The 27,813-nt window shown below is 42.6% G+C and overlaps 1 protein-coding gene across 1 annotated transcript in view; it reads right to left on the reverse strand.

Moving 5' to 3' along the window:
- Positions 1–27,813, reverse strand: part of lhfpl7 (LHFPL tetraspan subfamily member 7) — a 125,548-nt gene that overhangs the window by 82,548 nt on the left and 15,187 nt on the right. Inside the window, exon 2 of the mRNA XM_026181156.2 lies at positions 6,425–6,563. Within this exon, the coding sequence (XP_026036941.1) occupies positions 6,425–6,563 (139 nt within the window). The remainder of the gene's footprint in view (positions 1–6,424; positions 6,564–27,813) is intronic.

Genomic DNA, 27,813 nt, shown 5'->3' on the forward strand with positions numbered 1-27,813 from the left:
ATAATATAATGAACCCCTGGTCTGCTGCATTGATACTAACTATTGTTGTAACTATTTAAACACGTCACAGTAGTGTAACTTCTTTCCCTTCCGTGTGCCCCACTCCTAATCCCAGCTACTGCTATCTGCTGAACCGAGTATATTTAAGTGCACAGTGTGAAGGGTTTAATGACTAACCGAGTTCTGCTGTCACAGAAAGTTTTCAGGGCTGAGCTGTAACAGCATTTCTTGAGTTATGACAAAGAGTTCCATTATTTGTGGTGATAGCCACAATTTCCTGCTGCTAAGTGCCTCGACAAGGCTCATGCTACGGAGAGTGCATTATGTTCCGGTGACAAACAGCAACTTTAGATTTTTTTTCACCAGGCTCACTCAGACATCGAAGATTTTCAGTTTTTAATAATATGAATGTCAGCAAATTATTTTTCCCACTTTTGCAAAGGAAAACATGACAACCCTGTGTTGCACCACTAAAGGGACAACACATTTACTTATAATTTATTGCTTGTCATGTTGCTCAAAGCTATTGCACAGTGCTAGCTAACTTTAACCTAAACTGCACGTCTACAACATGCTTAACATTTAATATAAAATTGGATATGTTCATGGTTTAAGTGTTTTAAGTGACAACGGACAAGACAAGCTCACACCTGGCAGTATAGGTGGAAGCTTTTGTTATTTTGTTACAGATCTAATAGAAATAACACCAAGGTTTGTCTCAAAACTTTGTGTTTTACTTTTGGTCTCATCTTTCATTTATTCATCATATTCTTGCTTTACGTCTGGTGATTCTACACATGCAGTTGTTACACCACCTTCCCGCCTTCATTCCAATGTCATTTAAATGCAGACTTTATAATCACTGCCCAAATAACTATTTGGAGGTGCTGTCAAGATGGTCGCCAAGTGGAAAGACTTCCTTCAAGAAGGACTTTGCCGATAGCGATCAGGGAAATCTATCCTGTTCCATTGGGGCAATCAAGTTTTCATTTTCCCTTATAGCATCATGGCTTAGGACCATACCACCCTGAACAGGGCAACCTCGTCTGCTCTCAGAAGCTGAGCAGGTCAGGTCTCGTTAGTACTTGGGAATACCCGGTGCTTTAGGTGCTTAGAGCCTGCAGGGGCTCAGGTTGAACAGTGGGTCATCTACCATCGGAATGGCAGTGGATTAATCCCTGATTCCTTCAGTCTGCATTCCGAAGTACCCTTGGGCAAGAAAGTGAACCCCTGATGTATCCATGTGAGTGTGTGTGTGAAAGTTAGAAAGCGCTTAGGCATAGATAAAAACATTGTATGACTGTCTGTGTGATCGGATAAATGAGACTTGTATTAACAAAGTATTTTGGGTGCTCAAACAAGTAGAAAGGCACTACATAAATACCAGTCCATTAACCATTTACATGGTGAAAGCAACACTCATAGACAATCTAAACATTAGACAATGCAAAACATCAAAGGCATGCAATTTTTTAAATGGCATAATCACATCAGTTTATATATCATCTACACATTTCATCCATCAAATACATCCTTGCTATCTATTCTGCTCCATTAGTTTGCACTCTATCTAATGTTGCTTTAATGAAACATGAAACACCTCTTCTAAGTGACTAAAGCTCAAATCAGAATCAGAATCAGAATCAGAAAGGGTTTTATTGCCAAATGTTGAGCAGGTTTACAACATTAGCAAATTGCTGCGGTGCTTCAGTGCAAACATACTGTCATAAATTACGCTTAAATAGACATGAAAAAATAAAAATGAGAATAAGAATTAAAAGTGCTAAGTAGATAGATAGATATATACATGATATATACATGAGTGCAGGCGGTGATCAGTGCCAAACATGGAATGATGCAGTGAACACAGCGTAGGGTCATGTGTTAGTGGTGGGAACAGTCATACGGTTATTGTTCATGTGTTCAACAGCAGAGGGGAAGAAACTGTTCTTGTGGCGAGAGGTTCTGGTGCGAATGGACCGGAGCCTCCTGCCTGAGGGGAGCAGGTCAAACAGACTGTGCCCAGGGTGAGAAGGGTCAGCTGAGATCCGAGCTGCACGCCCCAGTGTCCTGGAGGTGTACAGGTCCTGCAGAGATGGGAGTCTGCAGCCAATCACCTTCTCAGCAGAGCGCACAACACGCTGCAGTCTCTGTTTGTCCCTGATAGTGGCTCCAGCATACCACACGGTGATGGAGGAGGTGAGGATGGACTCGATGATTGCAGTGTAGAACTGCATCATCGTCCGTGTTGGCAGGTTGAATTTCTTCAGCTGCCTCAGGAAGGACATCCTCTGCTGGGCTTTCTTGATGACGGAGGTGATGGTGGGCTCCCACTTCAGGTCCTGGGTGATGGTGGTACCCAGGAAGCGGAATGAGTCCACAGAGGTGATGGGGGTGTCAGTCAGGATGATGGGGGGGAGTGGGGCTGTGTGCTTCCTGAAGTCCACAATAATCTCCACTGTCTTCTGGGCATTCAGCACCAGGTTGTTGTGGCTGCACCAGGACACCAGACGTTCAACCTCCCTCCTGTAGGCAGACTCATCCCTGTCCGAGATGAGTCCAATAACGGTGGTGTCATCTGCAAACTTGATTAGCTTGACAGACTGGTGGGTGGAGGTGCAGCAGTTGGTATACAGGGAGAAGAGCAGGGGAGAAAGAACACAGCCCTGAGGGGAGCCGGTGCTGATGGTCCAGGAGTCCGAGACATTCTTTCCCAGCCTCACATGCTGCTTCCTGTCCGACAGGAAGTCAGTGATCCACCGGCAGATGGGATCAGGCACATTCATCTGGGAAAGCTTGCCTCGGAGATGGTCTGGAAGGATGGTGTTGAAGGCAGAGCTGAAGTCCACAAACAGGATCCTGGCGTAGGTTCCTGGGGAGTCCAGATGCTGCAGGATGAAGTGTAGGGCCATGTTGATGGCGTCGTCTACAGACCTGTTGGCTCTGTATGCAAACTGCAGGGGGTCCAGGAGGGGGGCCGTGAGGGTCTTGAGATAGGAGAGAACCAGGCGCTCAAAAGACTTCATGACCACAGATGTCAGAGCCACGGGTCTGTAGTCATTTAGTCCAGTGATCCTAGGTTTCTTGGGGACAGGGATTATGGTGGAGGACTTGAAGCAGGCAGGCACATGACATGCCTGCAGTGAGGAGTTGAAAATGCCAGAAAACACTGGGGCCAGCTCGTTTGCACAGTGTCTGAGGGTGGCAGGAGACACACCGTCTGGGCCAGGAGCTTTCCGAGCATTCAGACTCTTAAACTGCTTCCTCACACCTGCTTCATGAATATGAAGAGTTGTGGTGGGAGGAGGTGGTGTGAAATCCTCTTTTGTGTGGGGTGAGGAGGGGGGTGTTGTAGGTGAAGTGTTTGAAGGTGGTGATGGCTCTATGGAGGGGGGAGAGGTGGGGGAATGAGTGTCCAAAGTGCCTCTATTGTTGGGGCCGTTGGAGGTGTGAAGGCTGCCTGATGACTCGTCAAAACGGCAGTAAAAGTTGAGTCATTCTCTGAGATCTGCTGCTGCATCTTCTCAGAGTGCTGATGTTTAGCAACGTCCACTTCTTTAGTGAACCTGTACTTGGCCTCTCTGTAGCAGTCCCTGTCTCCGCTTCTGAACGCCTTTCTCTTTTCCAGCCACAGCTTTTTGAGTTTAGGAGTATATCAGGGTTTGTCGTTGTTATAACTCACCCTGGTGCGTGATGGCACAATGCTGTCCTCACAGAAGTGGATATAGGAGGTGACAGTGTCCGTAAACTCGTCCAAGCTGTTAGAAGCAGCCTTCATTGTGTCCCAGTCTGTAGACTCCAAACACGTGCGAAGCTCCTCCACAGCCTTGTTGCTCCACAGTTTTTTGGTCCTCACGACAGGTTTGGAGAGCTTCAGCCTCTGTCTGTACGCGGGGATTAGGTGGATCATGACGTGGTCAGAATCTTTGTATATTCACACCTTACTCTAATCCATTCCAATCAACTCTGAACTAAGTAGTGATGAGCAAAATGTTCTCCACTTCTTTTGACTCAGTTACTTTCAGCACCCCAAAATATAGTAACACAGCACAACATGTGGATGTTGACATTTCCACTGTCTGTCACAGTCACTATAGAAAACATGGGGATCAAAACAGGTTTCACTTCTTGCTGGAAGGAGAAAGGTGACAAAGAGAATCTTGCCAGCAGTTCATTTCTTCCAATCTGCGAGAAAACTCACACCGTCAAAAGCCAAACTGATGATATGCACACCACAAAGAAAACCATTGTTCTTAATCTGCTTGCTACATTTTATCAGCCCACTTTGATAGCACTCTCTCAACACTTACACACATACTTGTAGTGCTGGGAAAACAAACACTCTTCTGATCTACCCTCCTCGGGGCTTTGTGGGCTCTGTGAAACCTCTGTCTATCTAGACAAGAGTCAACCTGGAAACGGAACAAAGACCCAGCTCCTCACTTCGCATTGTTATTTAGCAAAAGCTGTAGCTATAATAGACACACAGAACTGGATTACACACACACACACATGAAAAAACACGCACCAGAGGCTTGCCAAAGACTCATTCTCATTTTCCCAAAGCAACATTGATCTGATACTGGAGTCAGACAGAGAGGTATGAGAGTCTGGCTGTAAGCAATAAGAACCACTTTAAACACATCATTAACCATAGCCTGTGAAAGTCCACCTTTGTCAATAAAGATTTAACCTGGCCAATGAATCTAGTCTCTAATTATGCTTAGTTAAATGCCACTTGCAGGGTTCTAAATAAGCTATAGATGAGGACAAAGTTTATGTAAATAAATAAGAGGAGACAAAAAGTAACAATCAAGGGTTTGTGCATCTGAACAGAGTGGGTAGGGGCAACTCAAGCCCTAAGTTTTTACATATAATGTCAGAAAACAGGTAAGGACACCTGTAGTCGCCCTTTCTCAGAAAAGGAAACAGTTCTCAACAGTGGAAACGCTGTGTTTGTAGAAAGTAGAGGAGGCACTAGCAAACTCTGCCACTGACCAAAACAATCACTGCTGGCAAACTGGAAATACTCCAGGAAATACTCACCGACAGGGAATACTCCTTTTTTCCCTAGTGACCAGTGGTTGCCAGGTAATCCCAAATCAGTCTGTAATCCTGTGTAAATGGGGCTAAGGAAGCTTGCAAGAATTGACTGATGAATTAGTACTCCACCCCGTGGTCACGTCCAGCCACATCAAGATGGAGGTCATAATGATACCTCCATCTTTTATATACAGTCTATGACTATTACACACGATGCTCAATCTCACGTCACATGTAGAACTTTCAGCATGGTCACCTCCCTAATATGGTGTGTGTACACCAGCGGTCCCCAACCTTTTTTGCACCATGGACCGGTTTATGCCCGACAATATTTTCACGGACCGGCCTTTAAGGTGTCACGGATAAATACAACAAAATAAAACTAGTACCGGTACCGAAAAAAAGAAGATTTATTCATAACACACCTGAAAAGACCCAGGAAAACCGAGTTAACGATAAAAACGATAACAAAATAACGCTGAAAACCGATAAAAACGCTGAAAACCATACATTTCACACCTGAGCCTCAACTCTTGCGGCCCGATACCAAACGACTCACGGACCGGTACCGGTCCGAGGCCCGGGGGTTGGGGACCGCTGGTGTACACAGAATTACTGCATCAAATACTGTTTATTTTTAAAACCAGGAGAGGCACAGTAAGCGTCTTCCACATATTAGAGCCGGTCTAACGCACAAATGAGGAATTACACTGCTGTAAATAAAGCACACATGAACCGTATCGTCTAATACAACTGCAGAAAAATGCTTCACCTTTTGTACCACATGCCATTAAAATGGTCCAATGCGCAAAGCAAGAAGTGTGAAGGCCAGTACTAAGCAGCGACATCAGCCGTGGTGTGTTATTGGTTTATTAAGCTCAAGTGCCGACTGCTCTCTGTTTACGGGACCACTTCTCCGTTAGAGGGAAACCAGCGGCCTGATAAGTCACATGTAGCTCTGAACCAATGACCTGTGTTAAGGAGGCATAATTGTCTTTTTACCGCAGGCTCTAAATCCATCCTCGCCTTCATCTCACTCGCTTAGTCCCTCCATGCGGACTGTTGTTGCCTAGCTGCAGCTGTCCTCAAGTTGTGTCTTTTTTTTGCTCTTGTTTTTGACTGATGGGCAAGTTCAGCTGTTTATTTGTATTTTTTATATAGAATCCCAGTAACAGGCAGTGCTATTAGAATGCATCTAATAGTCTAATAGAGCATAGAAGGATGTCTTACAGCATGAAGCAAAAAACTGAAATCAGTTCAATTAAAAATATTTTTTTCATCATCTTTCATAAGTAGGTAATCTCTTATCTCAAAAATTATACATTTATGGATCGGTATGTATGTATGCGATTGTGCCTTGTGTCTTCACGTCTCTACCGACCTGCAGCCATTTGCATGTATCCAGCCAGGGTGCAGATCCTTCTCTCACATCCTCCACTGGGCAGGAAGATGGTGATGATGGCCAACAGGGAGCTGACAGCCAGCAGAGCACAGCCTCCCGAACACAGCACCGCACTGGTCTGAGGAAAAACACAAACACAGGACAATTTCATTTTATCTCCACCGATTCGCCCGCAAGTACTCTGAGCACCACGTCGATAAACCCACATTTTGAGCAGCGGGAGCAAATGTGGAAAGCTCCTGTCATTACCTCACTGTCAAAGATTTGGAATTTGTTACTAAATTCGAAACCAATCCCCAAAGCCAAAAAGTCTTTACTTTGGTATTGTGTAATCTCACAGTTAATCCCCCACTAACAGGTTATTAGCTCTCTCAGCTGGAAAACAGCAATGCAAGGCCAAACAAGAGGGCACTGTCCTTATTCATTACACCTTCACTTAATCACACACATGCTGAGAGCAGGAGAAGCCAAACAGAGGCAGAAGGCCAACAGAGAGAAGACATTCCTCCACAACTTTTATGATAAACCACAACTAAACTTAGAACAAAAAGTAAGGTGTTTGGTCGATTTTTTTTATGCTTCTTGCCATTAAATCTTATACTGTTGGAAAGCCTGTTTGTTTTCCTTTGATGGTGCCGCATTTGTAAGGAACACATTGAGTATATGGGTTGAGCTCATGAAAACGTTACCAAATCTTCTTTGCCAATGCCAAACAGCTGCTCTTGTTTGGTGTTTTGGCGTCTTGGATTGGATGATTGAAGTCTGAAGCAACGAGAACTATTGGCGAGTTAAACATGTCTTCTTTTAACAAACAGAGGCCTCAGTAGCATGCAGAAGACCCATGCACAGCCACAACAGCCTGGCACCTCCTCCTCATGCTGGTAGCGAGCTTGGTCACACACTGCTGTGGGATGGCGTCCCATTCTTCAACCAGCAGTTGCTGCAAGTCAGCCAATGTGGTTGCGTTGGTCACCCTGGTAAGAACAGCACGTCCAAGCTGATCCCACAAATGTTCAGTGGGGTTGAGGTCAGCACTGCACACAGGCCATTCCATCCTCTCCACTCCCAAATTCTGGAGGTAGTCTCTGATAAACCCCGCTCTGTGGGGGCGAGTGTGGCCATCTTGGAGGATAGAGTTCGGTTCCAAAGCAGATTTGGCAAGTTTTTTATTGGTGCAACCCACATACTCAACTCTGCTGTTCATACCTTACAAAGATGGGCTCATTATAAGGGAAATAAACTGGCTTTCCAACAGTATAAGATTCATTGCCACAAAGCATTGTTACATCAAAGAAATAACTGAGCTAGACAAAATTCCTTCTTTTTGTACTAAGTTTATATAAACATGCATCCTGGGGAATTTGGCTCTTTGTCCTGTGAATGTTTTAACTGTTTTTCACCGGGATCAACTGTGCTCACCTGTCCTCTCCTGCTTCTACTTTTAGAGACTCCTAAAAAGTGGCAGCTAAGTTTAAAAGCCACACAGTGCGTTAGCCCTGAGAGAAAGTGTGTCTGTGTGCGAGTGAGTTCGAACAACCTGTGTGTCTTTGTGGAGTGGTTTGATCTGCATATCCTCTCAAACTGACTCTCGAGGAAGCCCCCACACACCCTCATCAGCACACTTTAAAAGGTGTCCGTCGTCGACAAGCACGGCGCACAGACAGCAGGCTCAAAACAGCGCCACATCAGCGATTAGCATGCGGGCGGGGGCGATCAGAGGGAAATGTCTAACATTCACAGGGGAATTACAGCCCTAAAACACGTGTCATTATGCATGTTCCTGATGTGACTGACGTGAATGGAGGGAGGATGAAAGCGGAGTGATCTCCATGCCCGACAGAAGATTTAATTAGCTTGTTCTGGGTGTTTGGCAGAAAGGGGAGCAGGGAAATACTGAAGTGCTGTAATGTTGGTGGCAATGATGATCATTATTCTTTTGACCTTTATTTGTCCAGGTCTGCAGAGAATATGCGGTCTGCTTCACAAATGGACAGCATACATAAACAGTGCATTTGCACACATTTACATCTGGCTTAGCTTCTTAAGAAGTGTAGGCTAAGTGCCTTGCTCAAGGGCACCTTGAATACAGCTATAAAGCAATAAAAAGGAACTCCCTGAGCAGATAAGTGATTTTATTGCAAATCATTCGGAGGAACATTAAAGGTTTCATTAAATTTAATTTAAAGTCTAATTCCATCATTGTTAAGCCCAGCGACAATATCTCAGTCCTCCAGCAGAGCAGCATCTGGCCACTTAGGTCTTCCTTTGTCATGCACAGCTGCCCAGAGAGCTCCACACAGCACAAACAAGCGTGCAAGCAAATGGAGAAAACCTCCTCACCGGTTTGAGCATTTAAATAAAACACTACAGATACAGAAAAAACAAGCAAACGACTAAATACATAAAGATGGCAAGCCGCTCTGACTGTAATGAGTTCCAAAGCTGTTTGCAGAGGGCACGAAAAAGTGATGAATGACCTGATGTGGCTGGGACACCATTTTTTTTATCCCATAGGCTTGTCTATTCTGAAGATACTGATCTTGGTTATTCATGCTCCTTGGGTATGAATAATTCTTTTTAATGTAATAAACACAATTTTTATTTAAACAGAGTATTAAGGGAGCCTAATCTTACATATTTTAAATACATGGAAAGAAAACTTGTTATTGACTTTAAAGAAGTAGACTAATATATTCTAGCTGCACAATGCTGGGCTGTGAGCACTGATCCCACTAAAGGACATCAGGCCTTCTTTCCACCTTTGTGTCTCCTACAGTTTGGTCAGTAGTCTGCTGAAGGTCATTCTGTAGGCCTCTGGCAGTGCTCCTATTTCTCCTCACACAAAGCAGCAGGTCCTTCTGCTGGGTTTATGCCCTTCTCCAGGCCTGCCCAGCTCTTCTGACAAATGGCAGTCTCCTGGTATTTCCCTCACACTCTTTAGACTGTGCTGGAAAACACAGTAAACCGTCTTCTGACATCTTGTATGGAAGTGCCATCCTAGAGGAGCTGTGGGCTGCCCGTGCAACCTGAATAGGCTGCACGTACTGTCTCATGCCAACGTGTCAACTCGAGTCTAGTTTTTACACACTGAGTTTGGATTTTTAACTGAGTGTGCTGCCTATATAGACAGTGCAGGAGGGAAGCAAGCTGAACCTCTGGGGCTGACTGAGTGAAACTTTAAAAAGTTTTCATAGTTTGTAACCTTCACCATCACGGTTTCTGCACAAAATCAAACATAAATAAACAAATAGACATCATGCATATTCAATCAGACTTTCAATTTGCAAGAGTTTGCTACGGTAATAAATTTAGCATTAATGTAATTTTCTTGTATAATTCCATTCGGTTAGACTACGAGCAGTATGGCCGCCTGTTGGCGACGACTTGAAGAGCTACAGCTTTAAGGAGCTTCTGCAGAGACTACATTTATCCCCTTATGGATTTACTCTTTGATAACTAGGACTGATCAATTCCACCACCCCCTCCGCATGTAAGCAGTCATGTGATCGATAGTTAAGATACAAATACCTAATATACTGTAGATGCTTCTTATATGCCATTAAGACCACAGCTGCTTTTCCTTTTTTCTTAGTTTCTTTATGCCTGCATGTCAGTGAAATAAGAATAGATAATGTGCACTTAAAAATCCAGATAAGGCATTAACTTCGGTGTCCTTTGTTCATCTTCCCCTCTAACCAGAATGATATTCATGTATGCAGGGGAATGTCTCGTTTCTCTCCACTGCTTGATCTCGGCGTGCCCCGTGGGCTCAGAGTGTGCAGCGTACCTCCCACCCTGCTGTTCTCAATTCACTGTGACACTTAGAGGTACATCATGTCTCATATAGGAAAGTACAGACAAAGAGAAGGAGGACAGCCATCAGGTAAGATTTACCTAAACTATAATAGACGAGTTATGAACTCGGAATCATATGAATTAAGTTCGACAACGATAATTATCACAACAAAGAAGTCTAAATGTGTTAACACTGTAAGCTGCAAATCAAGCTTATTTGCGTATTTTCCCCATTTTTCACCAGCTTATTTATCTGCAAGCAGTAATAGATTTATACACATGACATTCTCTGTGTGCCATTTAAACACAGCCCCAGAGACTAATAAAGGCTATCAGAGCACTACAGGGCTATTTTTACAGGAAAACAACCAACATTTCAATTAACGGTGTCCCAATTCATCAAATTCCAACACTGTGTTCATGTGTGAGTGTGCTCTAATGGAAAAAAAATCTATTTTACTTAGAGACAATGCAAAAATATTTAGGAGGCCTGTACTTGAGTCGTTCGGAGCGCAAGTTAATTTAGTAGAAAATGAGCTGCTAAGAGTGCTGGTCTTTTCACTGATTCCTCCTAAATAGATTGTAATTATGTGTGAATAACTGGTCGAGCCACCGCAACAGCTGGAGAGACACGCGGAGGGTTGAAAGAGTGGAAAATTGTGACGAGGGGAAAAATATATATATATTTTGAGCTGAATACAAAATGAGACAAGCAGACATGTCTTAATCTCTTTGTCTTCCACTCTGCTGCACTCTGAAAACTTGTTTTGGAAACTAATCCTCTCAGGATGTTGTGACTCAAGGTGTGCTCAAGCACTCAAGGCGCAACGTCAACGTCACAATCGCAATTAATACAGAGAATAATCCACGAGCGCACCATTTAATCCCACAATGGTCCTAACTGGCCTGCAGCAGCCTCTAATATAACCACTCAAGTGTTACAATGTTGATAAAAACTAAAGGCTACAAGCAATGATACAAATGTAAGCCTACCTGGCACTGTCATAAAGAAGCTTTATTGGTTTTCCACAATAAATGATCCACATCCTCAGCCTGCTGGAGACCAATAACCTGCTCCGATACAAAAAACCACACAAAAAAGCGCCATCCAGCTGCTTTGAGTAATAAAGGGACATCATGAAGGGGACTCTTTGATTTCAAATTACATTATGGAAGTCTGGGATTACACTGTACGGGCCAATGAAATTTCATTGTCTCTTCAATGGGGAGTTACAAGATGGAGATTGCAAGACATGTCTCATTAAACGCACTTTGCCTTTCCGAGTCTGGACGGAAGGGCAAAATGTTTCAGCGTGGGGCTGTGGAAAATGGAGGGTTTCTGCTCTCCAGAAGCGGCGGGCGGAGGAGACAGTTAATGCTCAGCGCCGGCCCTTGACAGAAATAACTCCTCCACTTTACAGTCGAATGCCTCGTCTTTATGGAGGACAAGAGGTGAAGAGAGAGCACTGCAGATCCAGCAATAAGCAGACGTGACGAGTTTACCATATTGCTGGAGCGCTCTATTGTGTGCGTGCTTTAGTATATACTGTAGTGAACCTGTGCAGGTGTATCATCTGCACTCAACTGCTGCCTCATCCTCTGTGTGCTTGCCTCAGCCCTTCCATCAGTAATCAGCATTCAGCAAAGCCGAGCAGTCGCACTAAAGCATCAGCCTTGACGTGTTCTGCCTTGAGAATCCCATTTGCACTGTAACGCAGCTTCCTGGGACGCTTCCTAACCACCAGAGGTCTTTCTGCTTCAGCCATCACACACGCCTATACAGGAATCAGCTGAGATTTCTCCTGTCCGCTCCTCTTTCCATAAACTGCTTCCTTTAACCTGTGCTTCCCTCTGCGCTTGTCGTGCAACTTCATCATCTTCCAGTGGAACCACGATTACGCTGCCATTCTGAGCACTAATAGAAAAAAGCCCCCCCACAACGGCCTCTAAAGCAATGTGCTGAATTATGCATCCGTCCCCTCATTGATCTTCACTGAGAAGTGACTCAGAGAGGGAGCGTTATTTGGATAAGTATGCGCGTGTGTGTGTGTGTGGTGGTCCGGAGAATGGCCGACGAAGGTGTGTGTGCAGAGCGAATGCGAGGCGGAGAGGAGACGAGGGAGAGAGAGAGAGGAGCGGAGATTAATCACCTGACAAGTGGATGGAGTGTCCATTTGTGCCTCAGGGACAGGCTGCAGATAGGATGTGACATTCAGGAGCACTTAGGAGGACATGGGAGTGCATGCTTTTCCCTCTTGAACCCTCTCACACAGACACACAGACACTCACTGGGACGCAAACAGAGAGTCATGGAGAGTACAACATACACGTTCAGAGGGGAATTCCTATTGTAAGGCCATGAGGTGGAAACACAGAGTCATGAAATGCACAAGATATTATCAGCCATAGAAAACCACTTGTTTAAAGAGGGACGAGCGGCAGAATATGAAATACATGTTTGTGGGCAGTGAAGTACAGTGGAGATGAATTTTACTGAGATAAAGAATGAATGTAAAAGCTGGTAACACAGAGCCAGGTTTGTTTACAGGAATGTGAGAATTTGCATTTGCATGGCACAAATGGGCAAACGGAAGATTTCACATGACAATGGCGTCCTCTGAGCATCACTGATGTGTGTACAAAAACACAGGGACCCAAGTGTTCCTTCTTATGTTGTGTCATATATATGTATGTAACTTTGATTTTGATTTTAGGCATCTAAAATTCTAATTTCCTTTAGTTTTAGTCTAGTTTTAGACTACTTAAGATCATAAGATTATCATAGACTAAATCTAAAGTTAATTTAGCCGTAAACAATTGTAAAAGCGTAAAAGTCAGTCTCTTCCTTCCAATTCTTGACATTTTGTTGTGTTTTTCATGAGAAACACAGGAGCTCCACCCACCCCACCCTGTTTCTCCACTGCACAAGTACATTACTTCTGATTGGATCACTTCCAAACTCATCCCGCCTTTTCACACAACTTAATTAGTTCTGATTGGATCTTGTCTAATTTTTATTCATTATTCATGAAAGTATCAATACTTTCCATCATAGCATTTGCTCTTGTGCTTTAGTTTTTATTTAGTTATCATCTCACAACACGATCTGCACATGTACATTTATTCTACTTTAATCGCTTTGGAAAACACTATCTAACACCATTAATGCTGTGGTTAAGGTTAGGGATAAGGTCATGGTTAGGATTAAGGATAGGTTTAGGGCTGGAATACAAGGCTGGAACGTGTCTTACCGCCGGGGTCAATCTATTGGATTCCATCCACAACCCGGTGCGTCACTCTGGAATGCGGAAGGTTACCTTTCGCGTTCTTGAGGGACGCCTTGGGACGTGAAAAATCGTTGGTATGCTACGCATCGGGAATGAGAACGGGCTCCGTCTCGTTTTGATGAAAACAATGTTGAAAATGACTGCTCAACGAAATTAACACTTTGCACAAGCAATACCTTTGCTATACCAAAGCTCAGGTTTGGGCATCCTCGAAACACTCACTTTCAAATGATCTCTTCCTAATTTTGGCTCTGTATCATGTCAAACCTTGCGTTTGCCAAAGCCAAGAAGAAAGCTGGATTCAAAGGAGGATGGCCTCAAAGTGAGAGGAGCCAAAACATCTTGTTTCAGACAGGCTAAGGCTCAGAATGATCCCTTTGAATTGTGGATCCTGTTTTTTTTAGTAGTGAATAATGAATACTGACAGAACTGGAAATGAGCCCATGACCTTTTACAGTGACACTATAGGGGAAAAGTTGGGGGCAACTTTGTTTAGATTACAAGAAATTTAATGGACAGCTGATTCAGTCTGGACCAAAAGGATCTTTTCTGGTGCAATATCATATTTAGAGTATAAACCGCTGAAAGATTATTGGCTGACTAATCCGTGGAAGAAAGCGCTGCAGAGTTGCAAAAAACATGCGACAGATAGAATATTTTTTCACACAGTTGGTTTAAAAGAGTTTTTGAGGATCAAAAACTGCAGTGGGCCTTAAGCTGTTTTCTGAATGTTGAGTCTCTGGGCTTTTAAACTCCCTGAGAAATCAATGGCCACCACTGTGACTCAAATGTAATGCTAATAAGCAAGAGGCACAAACTGGGGACACCAGCTTGGTTTAAAACCATGCACTATTACTCAGACTTGGGGAATCTTGGGAAACAGTGCAGTAAAGGACAAACAATGATGAAATCTTCAGTCCTAGCAGTAGCAGAAAAAGGTCTTAAATTGTTTTGGTTTTTTGTGTGTTTATTGTCCGTACAGAAGTCAGCCTCGCGTAATTCGTTCTTCAGGAACACGAGAGAATACATTCTCAAAGAGATGTGTTTTTCAGCACAGAAAAGGACGTTTTGGTGTCTAAACTTGATAGATTTTCTCTACTTTGACATTCGTGTCTACCGTTCTGTCTCCCAGCAGTGGTTCACGGGAAAGAAACCTCACACATCCTTTCATTCCTTCACAGGGTTACAAAGACCGACAAGCAGCAGCGTATCTTTTCTAATGTCTGTGTGGTCTCGGTAGTTTAAATGGAAAATCCCTCCACTGTTTCCACTTTATGCCCTCCGCCTGTCCCTCAAATTTATCACTGCAGTGTTTGTCCGACACACAGACACATTTCGGAGGTTTTTTTTAATGCACGTTGGTATTGTCAAGACGATCCACCCCATCTCGTACAATAAACTTTTGCTATTTTGTAAAAAGAAAAAAAAACTACTCAAAATATTTGAAGCCATATTTAAAGGATTTAACCTTAATAATCCTCTCGTATGTTTTTGTTACCAGGTTCTTTCCAAACCACGACTTCGCCCCGTTACTCGAGCTCACGTTTTCTAAATTCTTCTTAGCTCAGAAATCTTTATGAACCTTTAAGATAACACACCCTGCTGCAACTTCACGAAACTTTGCATTAGACTTTCTTACATTTCATGATAGCGGAGCGCGTAAGGTCAAGTGCCAGCTCTGATGTGATTATGTAGTGGGAGATGTGAAGAATTTTTATCAAAGTAATGACATTAAAATTAATAATTGAAAAATGTAAGTTAAATAATTCAGTCTGTGCTCCAGGGGGCAGATTTCTGAGTTTCAGCACATTTTTGTGTTGTCTGAAGAAGCCAAATTTTCTGCATTAATCTCACTTTAGAAGCTGACTCACTGAGGCTGTTTTGCTTGTATGTTGTTTTTTTCTTCACAATGCTTACTCCGTCTGTCACACAGAGACTACACAGCCTGCAAAATGTTTAAATATGTTTGCTGAGACACTACTTTTCTATCTGGGTGTTTAGCTTGTTTGCAGCTATAACTCATTAGATAAATGCTGTCATTTTTGCCCACCCAGGGGCATAAAAAGTCCCTCATCTTCATCACGTGTAGTTTTTGCAAGAACCCACACGAGACGCTCCCTGCTGCAATGCAATGCTTTAATGTGGTGTCGATTCTTCGGTGTCATGTTAAATGAAAACACAGTGGGAATCTCTTAGACACTGTTGCTTTCACACACCTACTATACAAAACGCACACACACAGCTGAATGACCTGAGATGTGCTCATGCAGGAAACACTCCTGATGAGACAAGAAAACACACATAACGTTTTACTGCTAACTTTGTGGGGCATGCAGTGTATGTGGCATGGAGGGATGTTTGATTTGGACCACAGCTCAGGGTAGGAAGTTGGATCCAAGCATAGACTGCGCATTAAAGTTGGACAACACCCGCTGGTTTGTGGGCTCCTGTTCGTAGCTTCACTTTAGCATTTTTTGGAAATAACCATATTTGGTTAAGTTTCTGGTTCACAGTAGGAAGCCTGGTTAGAAAGCTGCATTTGTAGATTCTACTTGTTCTGTATCACACAGACTGAAATACCTGCAAAACTGCAGTAACAATTAATAATATGCACACCTACACCTACCTGCACACCTATACAGAAGCAAGTAGCTAGAGGCAATACAATCCACCTGGTGCATTAACTCTATAATATCTGACAGAACATATCCTTTTTACTGTGACTGGAAAAATGCAGTTTGCAGCACTGACCCACTTGTAATTTTTCACCCGGCCTCCTCAGAATTACCCACTGAATCATAAAAAACAGGTGCACGATAGTTTTATGACAGCACTGGAGTACTGGTTACTCAACTTTCTGGACTCAGCACATTTTTTAAGGGGTAAATCTGGTCAAGCTCACGGCGCTCCAGTGTAGTTGGCCTGGTTCCAGTTTGCCCGAAGCTGCAGGCAGCTGCGTCCCTGCCAGGCCACTAACTACCTCCTGCTGTACCACCTGGAGACCAAAGAGACTTCACTTGTGGGCTCCAGGGCTGATGAATAAATCCACATTATTGCTGATCAACGAGCCAAAGATGCACTTCGACCTGTCACCATAAACAAATCGCTAACTTCACAGCCAACGCAATCTCACTGTGAGCCTGAAGCAAGCAAATTATGGTATTAATCAACTATAAGCAGATTATGTGACTCTTCAGTAAATTTCTGAATGATTTGAAAGCAACGACAACGCTTTCTGAGAATTCCACAGTCTACCGGTTATTTCTGTCACTAAAATTTTCATTTGTGATTTCAACATTTCGTCTTCGCGACACTTCATTTTCCCTTATTTGTTTCTTGGCTTCTACTTAAAAAAAATTATGCAGCCAACAAAAACAATTCCATGGCAGGAAGGACAACATCATTGATGTTCATAGAAGGGGGGGGATGGCAGCCTAAACATTTCCACACCAACAAAAGAGAAAATAGGACCAAAGATTACTCCAGAGAGAAATTACTGAACCTTTTTGCACAGTAAAAGCCATTATGTTCTATCATGTTTTCCATTTTTTGAGACTTTTAGAAGGAAAAAAAGGTTTATTTCAGTCTATGAATAGAAGTCTATGTGAATATAAACTGCCTGAGGTACCTGCCAGCCTGCCAAAAAAAAATCTTCAGCAGGGCTCTGGTCCCAGAACTGCAGGAGAAAGACATAAACCACCAGCTCTAGTTTCACTTCAGGAAGAGGAAATAGATGCATGCTGGTATGATCCCAAAGGAGAATCATCTTTATGAAACCCTCAGGTGGAGCAGCACAGGCAGACAGTGACTCATGTGGAAGAGACTCTTTTGGGGTAGGGGTGGGGGGTTATAGGACACAGAGAGAAGCTGCTATTTCAGGCAGTGCTCAGAGAAAAATACCCATCGCTCAACACTACATGAAACGGTGCAGACCTGCATGTCCCGCTGATTTAGAAAAAAAGAAGCACTGAAAAATCAAAAGTGGGCTTTAAGAGAAAAGTTGTTGATGATGATGATGATGATGATGATGATAAGGACTCATATACTTGGTTCTCTTTATGATAATAAAGTTAATCAGGAACTTTATGACAAGTGATCAAGCATCAGTCTGGCAGCGCTGAGCATCACCTGCCTACACACGAGCAAACACATGCCAGTCATTATGTGGCTGATTCCCACTGTGTTCCTACAGCGCAGAGATCAGAGCCGCAGCTCTTCCCTGGCCAGAGCAGAGTGTTTGCAGAGATTCATCACTGTGCCTCCGCCTGCTGCCATGTGCCTCCAAAACCTCACATCAGAAACATCATCTACTCCACATGGCAATGCATCCAAACAACAAGCAGCATCAGCAAAGTCCTTTTTCTCCCCGATTCTATCCTTTTTACTTTGTGTCTGACTCAGTTAAAAATTTGGATGAGGCTCTATAGAAGAGATAGAAATGCGGGGTGGGGGGATGGATGGGTTATTTCAGGTGGTATATGGCTCCATTGCAGTAGAAACTCCTTAATACCACCTCTTCTCTGTTCTCTCCATTGCTCTCTAATTTATAATAGATCACACAATTGGGCCAGATCAGGCAGGAGCATCAAATAGCTGGTTTGAAACTCTATGGGATCCCTCAAAGCCCAGTTTAATGATGACATCCTCAGAACCAGGCCAGCGGTTTTTATTCGGCTCAGATAATAGGCTACTGCTGCTGCTGGTGTGGGGGCGAAGAGTAGTGAAAAGGAAGCAACCCCAGGCAAAGTTTCTCCTTGTCTCTCAGTGGATGTTGTAATTGAATTATCGTGCATCTGATACTTTGGTGTCAAACCTTCCACTCGTCCTCCCTCCTGAATCTCTGCAAAAGATCCCAGCAGTGGCATTTGTCTTGTTTTGTCTCTTGGCTTTGAAGACAGCTGCTAATAAGAAATAGATGAAAAGCAGACTGTTTAAAATCTGAAATGAAGCACTGAATGCATTTAGGGGAAAAAAGAGAGACCATAACTTAATCATTGCTCATTAGAACAAACCTAGGCTTGGCATCCTAACAAACATCAGAGCTTAAACGGCGCACAAAGAGGCCCGATCCAAAAATTACAGTTGATCTTTTTACACCCAAAAAAAAAAATCAAAAAAAAATCACAGCACTGCAGGAGAGACAACGGGATGATGGGAGAGTGTGAGATGAGAGGATGGGGGAGTGCGAAAGAAATGGAGCGGGAGGGAGGAGCACTTTTAAAAAACCTTAAAAGAAAATACTGTAGTCCCTCACACTGCCATAATAACACCACAACCCACATACAGTAAGGCTCCATCTGTGTATGCTTTACCCATCTAGTAGCTCTTTACCAGCCCACCTACTCAAACTAGTAAAATTAATTACCCGAAAAGCACATTTCTCTTGAAGTATTACTGGTGCTCTTAGTTCATTTAGAGGCTAACGCACGGTCAGCTAAATCACGACTGCCATAAATTATAAATAACAGACTGATTTTAATATGCAAGCTATTTATTTTTATTTAAGAACTGATGACAAAATATTGAATACAGATGATAAAATATGAATTACAAAAAAAGTTAATTGAGTTGTAATAAAACCAGAACAAGGCCTTTGCAGAGATGTTTTAATCTCTTTGGTATTCTCTGAGATTAAAATGATACATTTAAAATATGAAAACTCCCATTCGTTATCTTCCACTTATCGTTATCAGGGTCCGACATACTGGACAGGTTGCCAGTATGTCACAGGGCTAGCACAGAGAGACAGACAACCATTTACACCTATGGGCAACTTAGAATTACCAAATAACCCAAACTGTCATAATGCTGCTATTGTTACACGAAAGCAATTGCCGTATCCAAAGCAGGATGTTGTTCTCCTCTGAATAGGCTCAGCTCAAATGTGATTATATGATGAACCTAAAATCACAACTATTTTCTTTTTGTGTAATCTGATTACAAAGTAGCCTCGAATTTCCCAAAATGCACAATTATCTCTGGTGGTGAGTTTGATCCAACCTTGCAAAATGAAGGTTTTTAATATTTATTTGATCCTGTCTTATATTTATAGTATTCGTTCCTTTAGCTCTTTTAGTGGGAAAAACCATCTCAATGACAATATACACGCAGTTTTACAAGATAACATCACAATATTTATGTCAGTTTTAAAAACGATGGACTAATTAATAAATGAAAAGAAAAGTATGACATTTGTGGGGTTTTGTCACTGAATCAGTCATTGTAATTGATTTAATCGCACCCGTGCTAATTAATACAATCCGTCATCTAAAGTTTTGTCGATCAAATCCGCTTGCTTTTCTTACAGTGACTAATAATAACTGTCACACCTGTGTCATGCGACGTCAAATAATCAGCACTATGCCCGCAATACAAACGCTAATGAAGATTTTTTTTTCCCTCTCTGATTGCGTTTCTTTTGCTACAAACTGAAAGCTCGTTTCTCTTCAAAGAAATTTGAATCACATCAGCAGATTAAGTGGGTCATTTCAGCCTGGATTAGTTAAACTGCACTTGATCAACAGGGTTGTTTGCCAGAAAAAACATAAGAGATTGTTGCATTATGGAAATGTTGGGTTAATGAACTGATGTTAAGTGTTTTAAAATTAATTAGCCATAAAAATTGAAAATGATTTGATGAGCTGCAATCCAGTTTGAACTGGATGACTCAGCCCACATAACCTGTGAGCTGACATATTTGTCTTAAATTACAATTACAAACCTTCCTCAGTTTGCATGTGGCTACTTTCTAACATACTGGACTTCCCATACTGAAGCACATCTAAGCTGTTATTGAGAACTTAAAGAGAGCGTGTGGGCTGGAGCGAAGGCCGTCCTTCAGTGAACCACTCGCACTCATACCCTCAAAAACTCACACAGGCCCAGCTTGTTCTTGCATTTATGCATGATCTGCACTACCCCTGGTCCCAAGTGCACATTTCATAATTCATGCATACAGTACTGTAGCAACTGGAAATGCTACCATATCTGCATCCACCACTCTGCTTCATTTCATCAGCATGTTAGACCGGCCCAGGTTACATTGACATTACACCACATTTCCTGACCCAAAAAAACATCCACCTAAAGGGCAACAACACCCTAATGCAAAGTTTCTCCTATAGTTACGGGGAATTTGTACCACATGTGCATGGAAATGTTGTTAATTCATACACAAAATAAGTGCAAATGCAAAACTGCCACAAATCCTTCAAGACAGGTGCACCGAACAGTTTTGATTTTACTCCAGTGTGTGACACACTTAATTTGCATACATTGCAATCAGCATATTGCCACACAACCATTACTCTGTATAAGAAAATCCTTTATTTAGAGCTTGATGATGGAGAAACACGTGAAGTTATTCTAAGTGAGAATTGTGCTTTGATTGGTCAGTAGGTCTAGAAATGCATTTTACGCTACAAGCCACACTTTACCTTTTCAGAAATGTTCATACAAAACTTGCAGGAGGCACTTAAGAGTCTGGTCTACTTTTTTCACATCACACTTCTTTGGTGTCGCTGATTTAGACACAAGGAGAACACAGAAACCCGACACTGAAAGGCTCAGACATCAGAAGATTTGAACTCAGTATTTACTTGCTGTGAATTCACAACCATGGCACTTAAGAGAACAAGAGAACCATGGCACCTACACATAAATAGTAAAAGATTTTCCCTCACGCTTGTAGATAACAACAGAGCATGCAATGTGCTTTTACTCATAACTGAGACATTTAAGTGACTGAGTTATATGTCTCATAGTGTGCTGTAATGCGTTTTATCATTGAGCTTTGAGCTTCACTTTGGTAGAAGCGAGCAGCAGCGAGTGGGCTGAGATGCACCAGTTCTTCTTGATGATTACTGGTTATCCAGATGCATTTTGATAAAATCCATACTGGCTTCTCTCCACTAACACTCAACCCTTCTCATTTCACAAAAACCCTGTGGTAGTACACATGCCCATCACACGTAACCATCTATTTACTCTCGGTCTCATTGATGGTAGTTATGCACAGTGGAAACACCATAGTATTAACACTTTTAAAGATCTTTATCAAGATGGCACTTTCTTAAGTTTGTCAGACCTCTGTTTAGAAACAAATCTTCCAGCTACCCATCTATTTCATTATTTTCAGGCACAGCATTGCACTTCTGCTCTCTTCCCCTCCTACCCTCTTCTTCCAAATGTCCCTTAAACCCAATAAGAAATCAATTATATCTTTAATATATAAACAACTTATGGATTCAGATGTCCATTCAGTGGTTAAAATTAGACGGCTTGGGAGCGGGAGTTAGGAGTAATCTTTTCGGATCAACAATGGGAGAAAGCAGTATCCAGTGTCCGTTATAGTACGTCCTCATCCAGTTCAAGGTATTGTAGAGAGTTTACTATTCGAGGTCTCGTCTGTCTGAGATTTACCCACATGAGGTGGATCAGTGTGAGAGATGTCATGCCACCCCATGTGACTCAGGTCACATGGGATGGCATGTGACTCAGTGCCCAAGACTCCAAGGCTTCTGGAGTCATATTCAGTTATTCTTTCCAAGGCTCTTGGGACCCAGGTCTGCATGGACCCTTTTTTAGCTATTTTCGGACTTCCAGTTAATAATGTCCTAAGTAACGCTACACACTTCAAAATATTAGCCTTTACATCACTTTTGGCCAGATGTTGTATCTTACTCCTATGGAAATCTTCAAAGCCACGTTCAGTTTATTGTTGGTTTCGAGATGTGATGTAATTTCTTAAATTGCAAAGGATAGGCCTAGCAATAAAGGCCTAATATGGAGAGCTTTATCATATCTGGGGCTCCTTTGTAAACTATTGCAAGTGATTAAACATTTTACCAGCTGATTTATAATTTGGTTTTGGTGTTTTTTGTTTCTTGTTTTTTCATTTTATTTAAGCGTGTGTGTGGGTTTCTGTGTGTACTATTGTATCTGTTCGTGTAAGAAAAAATAACAAATATGTGAGGGAAACAGACTGTATAGTAATTGTACACGACTAATGTATATTTCTCTCAATAATTTATTTATTTATTTTAAATCCATACTGACTTGCAGATGGCTGGCATCAGCAGTTGTGGAAAAGCTGGTGGAACTACTTTACACCTCAAACTTTATTAAAAAAAGAACGCAAAAACAAATTTTCACAATTCATGACCTTTCCTTTAACCCAGGGGTCGGCAACCTTTCTGATGGTGAGTGCCATTTAAAATTTCCTCAGAAGTCAGTGTGCCATATGATTGCATTAGCAATAAATTTAATAACACTCTATATTAACAGTTACACAATATATAGAACCACTTTGTAGAATTATATTTGTTCGCAGATGTTGGCAGCCATCAGCGAATAGTTATCAGCTATTTTGAAACAAAAGAAAGACACTTTTTATCCATAACAAGAACTCATAACAGTAAATGAACTGTACAACAGAAAATACAAAAGCTATTTATGGTCTCCTCACAAGAATGATAAGAAAAATAAACTAAGCCAATATGGCATGTTTGTTAATACAGAGACACACATGTTAATATGATCTGTGGTCTCCCACTCAGAGATACAGGTATCCGAGTGTCCAGCATTCAGACGGCTACCTGAGGACACTCTTCATGTGAGAGAAAATCTGCTCACACAGATATGTAGAGCCAAATATTGTCAATAAGGCCTCTGCAATGTTCTGAAGACAGTTAAACTTGTCAGGTAGTGATGTCCAGCAGGTGAAAATGTAAGCTCCATGAACACGCACAGCTGTGGATTCCAGCTGCTTCGATGCTGCATTAACTGGCATTAACTCAGCCAGTTAATGTGAGACAAATCTAGCTGCTCATTAAAGATTTCTGGTTTGATCAGAAAATAAAACATTGGTCCATACTACGGATTCTAGTCTACGGATGTATCCGTGTATCTCCGTGGTGCTGATGCTGTGCTGAGCGGACAGCTCCTGAAGCTTTTGAAGTGTCGGAATGTGGAAAGCTAACAACATCCCTCTCACCAGTGGGCTAAGTTATTTTTAGCCAATTACAAGTTGAATCTGGTACTTGGGGTTGTTAGCTAAGATACCATCATTGAGAAGAGGCACAACTAATGTGTCTATGTGAGCTAATTTGCGATGTGCACCGCTGGCCCGGCCATTTATTTTTTGATGCACCTTCTCAGATTAATTCACTGCATGTCGTGCCCAGGGGTGGACTGGGACAAAAAAACAGCCCGGGCATTTTCACTACAGACCGGCCCACCGGGTATTAAAGCCATAAAGCCGTTGAATTAAAACAAACGCTGTTGTGACAGTGATGTACACTGTCTTGTTGGTATATGTATGATTTCTATACATTTTACATCAGATGGAAACTTTGGTTGTAAGCTTCAGATAATTATTTAATAACAGCCAGACATTTTAAATGAGAATAAGAAAGTATTTCTTTGTGCCCCCCTTTCCCTGTTAATGCCCTACCTGCCCCCCTGGCAAAACTTTGCTAGACCCGCCCCTACACAGTTACCAGCTGTCAGCTACATAGAAAAGGATCCTGGTGTTATTTGTCTCTCAGAAACAGTTCATAACTTCCCTTCAACTCATTCATGTCACATAAAAGGAAAACCTGTTTCTCCATCACCTGTTCAGCTCTGATGATTCAGTAAGGACATCTCTGGTTTCATCTTCATGTTTCCCCCTCACCACATATACAAACCGACATCATGACCAGCAGCTTTTACAGCTGTGGCTCCAGCAAACATCAGCTGATACTAGAAATTAATATTAAATCAATTCTAACAACAGCTGATCAAGCTTAAACCTGCTGCTGTTGTTTAGCGCAACATCTGGCGGTTTCCTCTTTCTGGCGCAAAGTGGGCGATAAACAAACAAGAGAGAAAAGCTGATCAGCTGATCATTGATCGGTTTCATGATTGAAGTAGCAACAGGAGAGGGAGGGGGGAGAATGAGAAGAAGAGGCAGCTGCTTTGTGTCTTTTTCATTCTAGCTAAAGTCCGGGACAAACTGCGTCCCCTCTCAGCTCAACACGAAACCCGTAATAATTTCTCTGAATGCGGGACGATTCCGTCTTTTTACGGGATGGTTGGCAACTCTACGAACTAACCTTATGAATTAAATAAAGTTCAACATCAGTAACATCATAGCACCCACCCAGCTGTATAGAACCTCCGTCATGCTAGCTAGTACGCAGTACGAGTTATTGTAACTGACTGTAAAAAGTCAGCACAACGAAAATAAACTCCACCTAAAGTTGGTTTATATCTGACCCAGATAGACTGCAGGTCATAACTTCTTACCTGAAATTCAGTTCACCTAACACTCGGACCGGCGGCCGCCTCGGGTCTCTCCTCGTCCTGCCTCCGATCTCCCTCATCCACGTGCTGGCCTCCACCTCTTGTTAATTTTACCGAATCTGTGGAAGCTCCGCGATGCCACCACCAAACAACTGAGTTATTTTTACACACCGGCCAGCATCTGACCAATCCAACACCTTTAATTGTTTATACCATTACAAAAAAATAATAATAATAATCGGGCCACCGAGCAAATGCCTGGTATGCCCGATGGCCAGTCCAGTTATGGCCATGCCATCAGTTAACCCTTCACCCGTGCCTAGGGTTGCCGACCCCTGCTTTAACCTAATTAACACCTTTCGGTTCGAAAGTCAAACCAGCATTTACAGCTCTAACGTTTTAGCTCAGGATGGCGCACTGCTTTTAAATAAGTCAGGAAGTTTCTTTTTCTCACAAATCGGGAAGAAAGTAGATTTCCGCAGGGCTAATAATTAAAATCAGTTGCCAGATCTGGATCGCAGTTGCATCAGTCTAATAAATTATCATCCTCTTGGCAGAAAGAGCATCTGGTGCATGTTAAGAAGCACAGAGGCTGGTCTACAGAAGCTCGTGGGAAGAATGATGTAACTGGACAACAACATGTTACCGAGCTCCTTCATCTTGCACGATGACAGTTTATCGTTACGCAGCAGGTCACTAATTAATCTCACTTCTGATAATGTGCTGTGCCTTGCTGGGCAAATGCTAATAAATGATAAGTGAGCCGAGCTTTGTTCAGGCATTTATTACAGTGACTGGTATGGATGAATTCAAAGATACCCAGAGGTGTTATGTCTTAGAACAAGAGGAGGGAATTTTACAGGAATAATGCGCATTAAAGTCTTTATTAATTGATCCACTGCTGGGAAAAACACCACAAAATCAAGGAATCTTATTCTTGTGGGTGTGGAGGGATTACACTTCTAATCACAAATAGTTTTCAAGTGTAAATTCTACTGTAGCCTTCAGTCTCTGACTCAGACACCGACTTACAAATTCACTTGCATCCAAGTTAGTGTATTGTGCATCCGACTTTCTACTGGGTGCTCCTAGACTCATCCTGTCCCTTCATTCAGTCTCTCTGTGGAGCTGAACATGTCCGCCTTGTTGCTGAGCAGGAAATTAACTTTTACTGAGTGTTTTTTCCTCCTTTTTTACAGCCAGTTTTTGGGGACAAGAACAAAACTTGTGTCAACTAAACTAACCCGTGTTATTAGATTATAATGAACCCCAGTAAATATACTTCAGCTGTTGTAATTTAGTCTTGTGAAGTTGATGGTCACAGCCTGTGTATCCAATCAAGTTCACATTGCTTAATGAAGGCATGAGGAATAGCTAATATCTAATCATACTATATAAAAGTGAGTTGTCATAAATGTTTAAAGGTTCTACACATACTTTTTGTAAGAGAGGAAGAAAATTCTACTAGTTAGACATCAAAAAGCTTTTTCTCAGTCCAAAACAGCTGTTTGAGTTTGAGTCCCGACCGATGGCTATTTTTTAAAAATGTCTGATATCTAAGCAGTCGGAGGGATTTTAAAAGTCAGGATTAAAAAAGTTAAAGCTGGAATTCACTGATATTTCCATTTCTATAAGTCTAAATAAGTCGACGTACACATGGGACTTGTGGATTTTCGTCTCAGAAGCGGCACAGCCTGACGGAGATGTTGTGTTCCGGAGCGTTGCTGGATCCCAGGAGCCTTATGTTTTGATGTAGCAGGAATTTGGTAGAAGCGGCGAAAAACTGGAGCAGTAAAACTATTTTAAGACACAGTGGAAAATCACAAAAGTTGCTTCCATCAGACTAATATCTTCTCCTCTTAAAGTCCCTTTTTTCGCTGTGGGATGCCGGTTTTCAGAATAAGTTGCAGGTAGATTTACTGTGTTTCCTAATACCCAGAGCTCATTTTCTTGCGACCCCTGTGCTTTGAGTACTGATGGAGGCCGGCTCACACGGCTACAACTGGCTTCGACGCGTCGAGCCGAGTGAGCCATCATTTATGTTAAAAAATGGAGAAAGGCTCCCTGTTAAATCAATACATAAAGTACCCGCAGGATCCACAGCGAAGGCAGTGGAAGTGACAGGCCGCTTAACAAATGGACGACGGCCTCCCGGAGCCCGCTGACTCAGCACGATCCCCGGCGGAGGAAACACAACTCCCCATCCGTCCCCCTCTCCGATCAGTCAGACAGCTCGCCGTGTCTACCTGCGAACTGCTGATCAGAGGCTCTTAAATATCACCAAAGCAAAGAGTATCATTCATAAGAGAGATGAACTCTCACGCTGCCGACACGTTTGCTGCTGCTGGGAATACAGCCAATATTTGAATAAACATCCCCCGCTTGCTGAAAGAGTATATCACATTTTTGACCACCGGTGGCTTTGGAGTTGCACATCATCGCAGAATGTGTTTTTGCTGTGTCCACCGCTTTGAGAATATCAAATAGCCGACATAAAAAAGCGGCAAAAACGATCATACACCACAGGTAGCATCCATCCATCAAGGCTGATGAGATCATAAATCCTTCTTCTTCCCAGCCAGACTGATTTCCTCTCCATTTCACCGAGATGGGCATAAAATGCAGATGAACATGCTCGCCTCTCTCCTTCTCATCTGTCCCTAAGCCACCTGTTCTATCCATCATCTAGACAGCTGTTCCTCTGCACTTTCAATTCCTTTCCCCTGTGACGCGCCGACCTTTTGCCCCGGACCGCCTGCCGACGCGCTCCCTCTAAAGCTAGGCCGCAGATACTGTTTAAAATGTTGCACCCAGGAGTTTGTAACAAAATCCACAGATTAGACTGGGTTGCTTTGTACAGGCAAAAACACACCTAAGCCATGGAGGTTTTCCCTGAAACAAGTGGAAGAATTTGGCATAGCAGGGACATGTTGGGCCAAACCCACGCACCACAATGCTCCTAATACGTAGTCATGTGGGGACGAAACAAAAGGGGGAAAA

This window comes from Astatotilapia calliptera, chromosome 10 (genome assembly GCF_964374335.1).
Source record: "Astatotilapia calliptera chromosome 10, fAstCal68.1, whole genome shotgun sequence".
NCBI classification, from domain to species: domain Eukaryota; kingdom Metazoa; phylum Chordata; class Actinopteri; order Cichliformes; family Cichlidae; genus Astatotilapia; species Astatotilapia calliptera.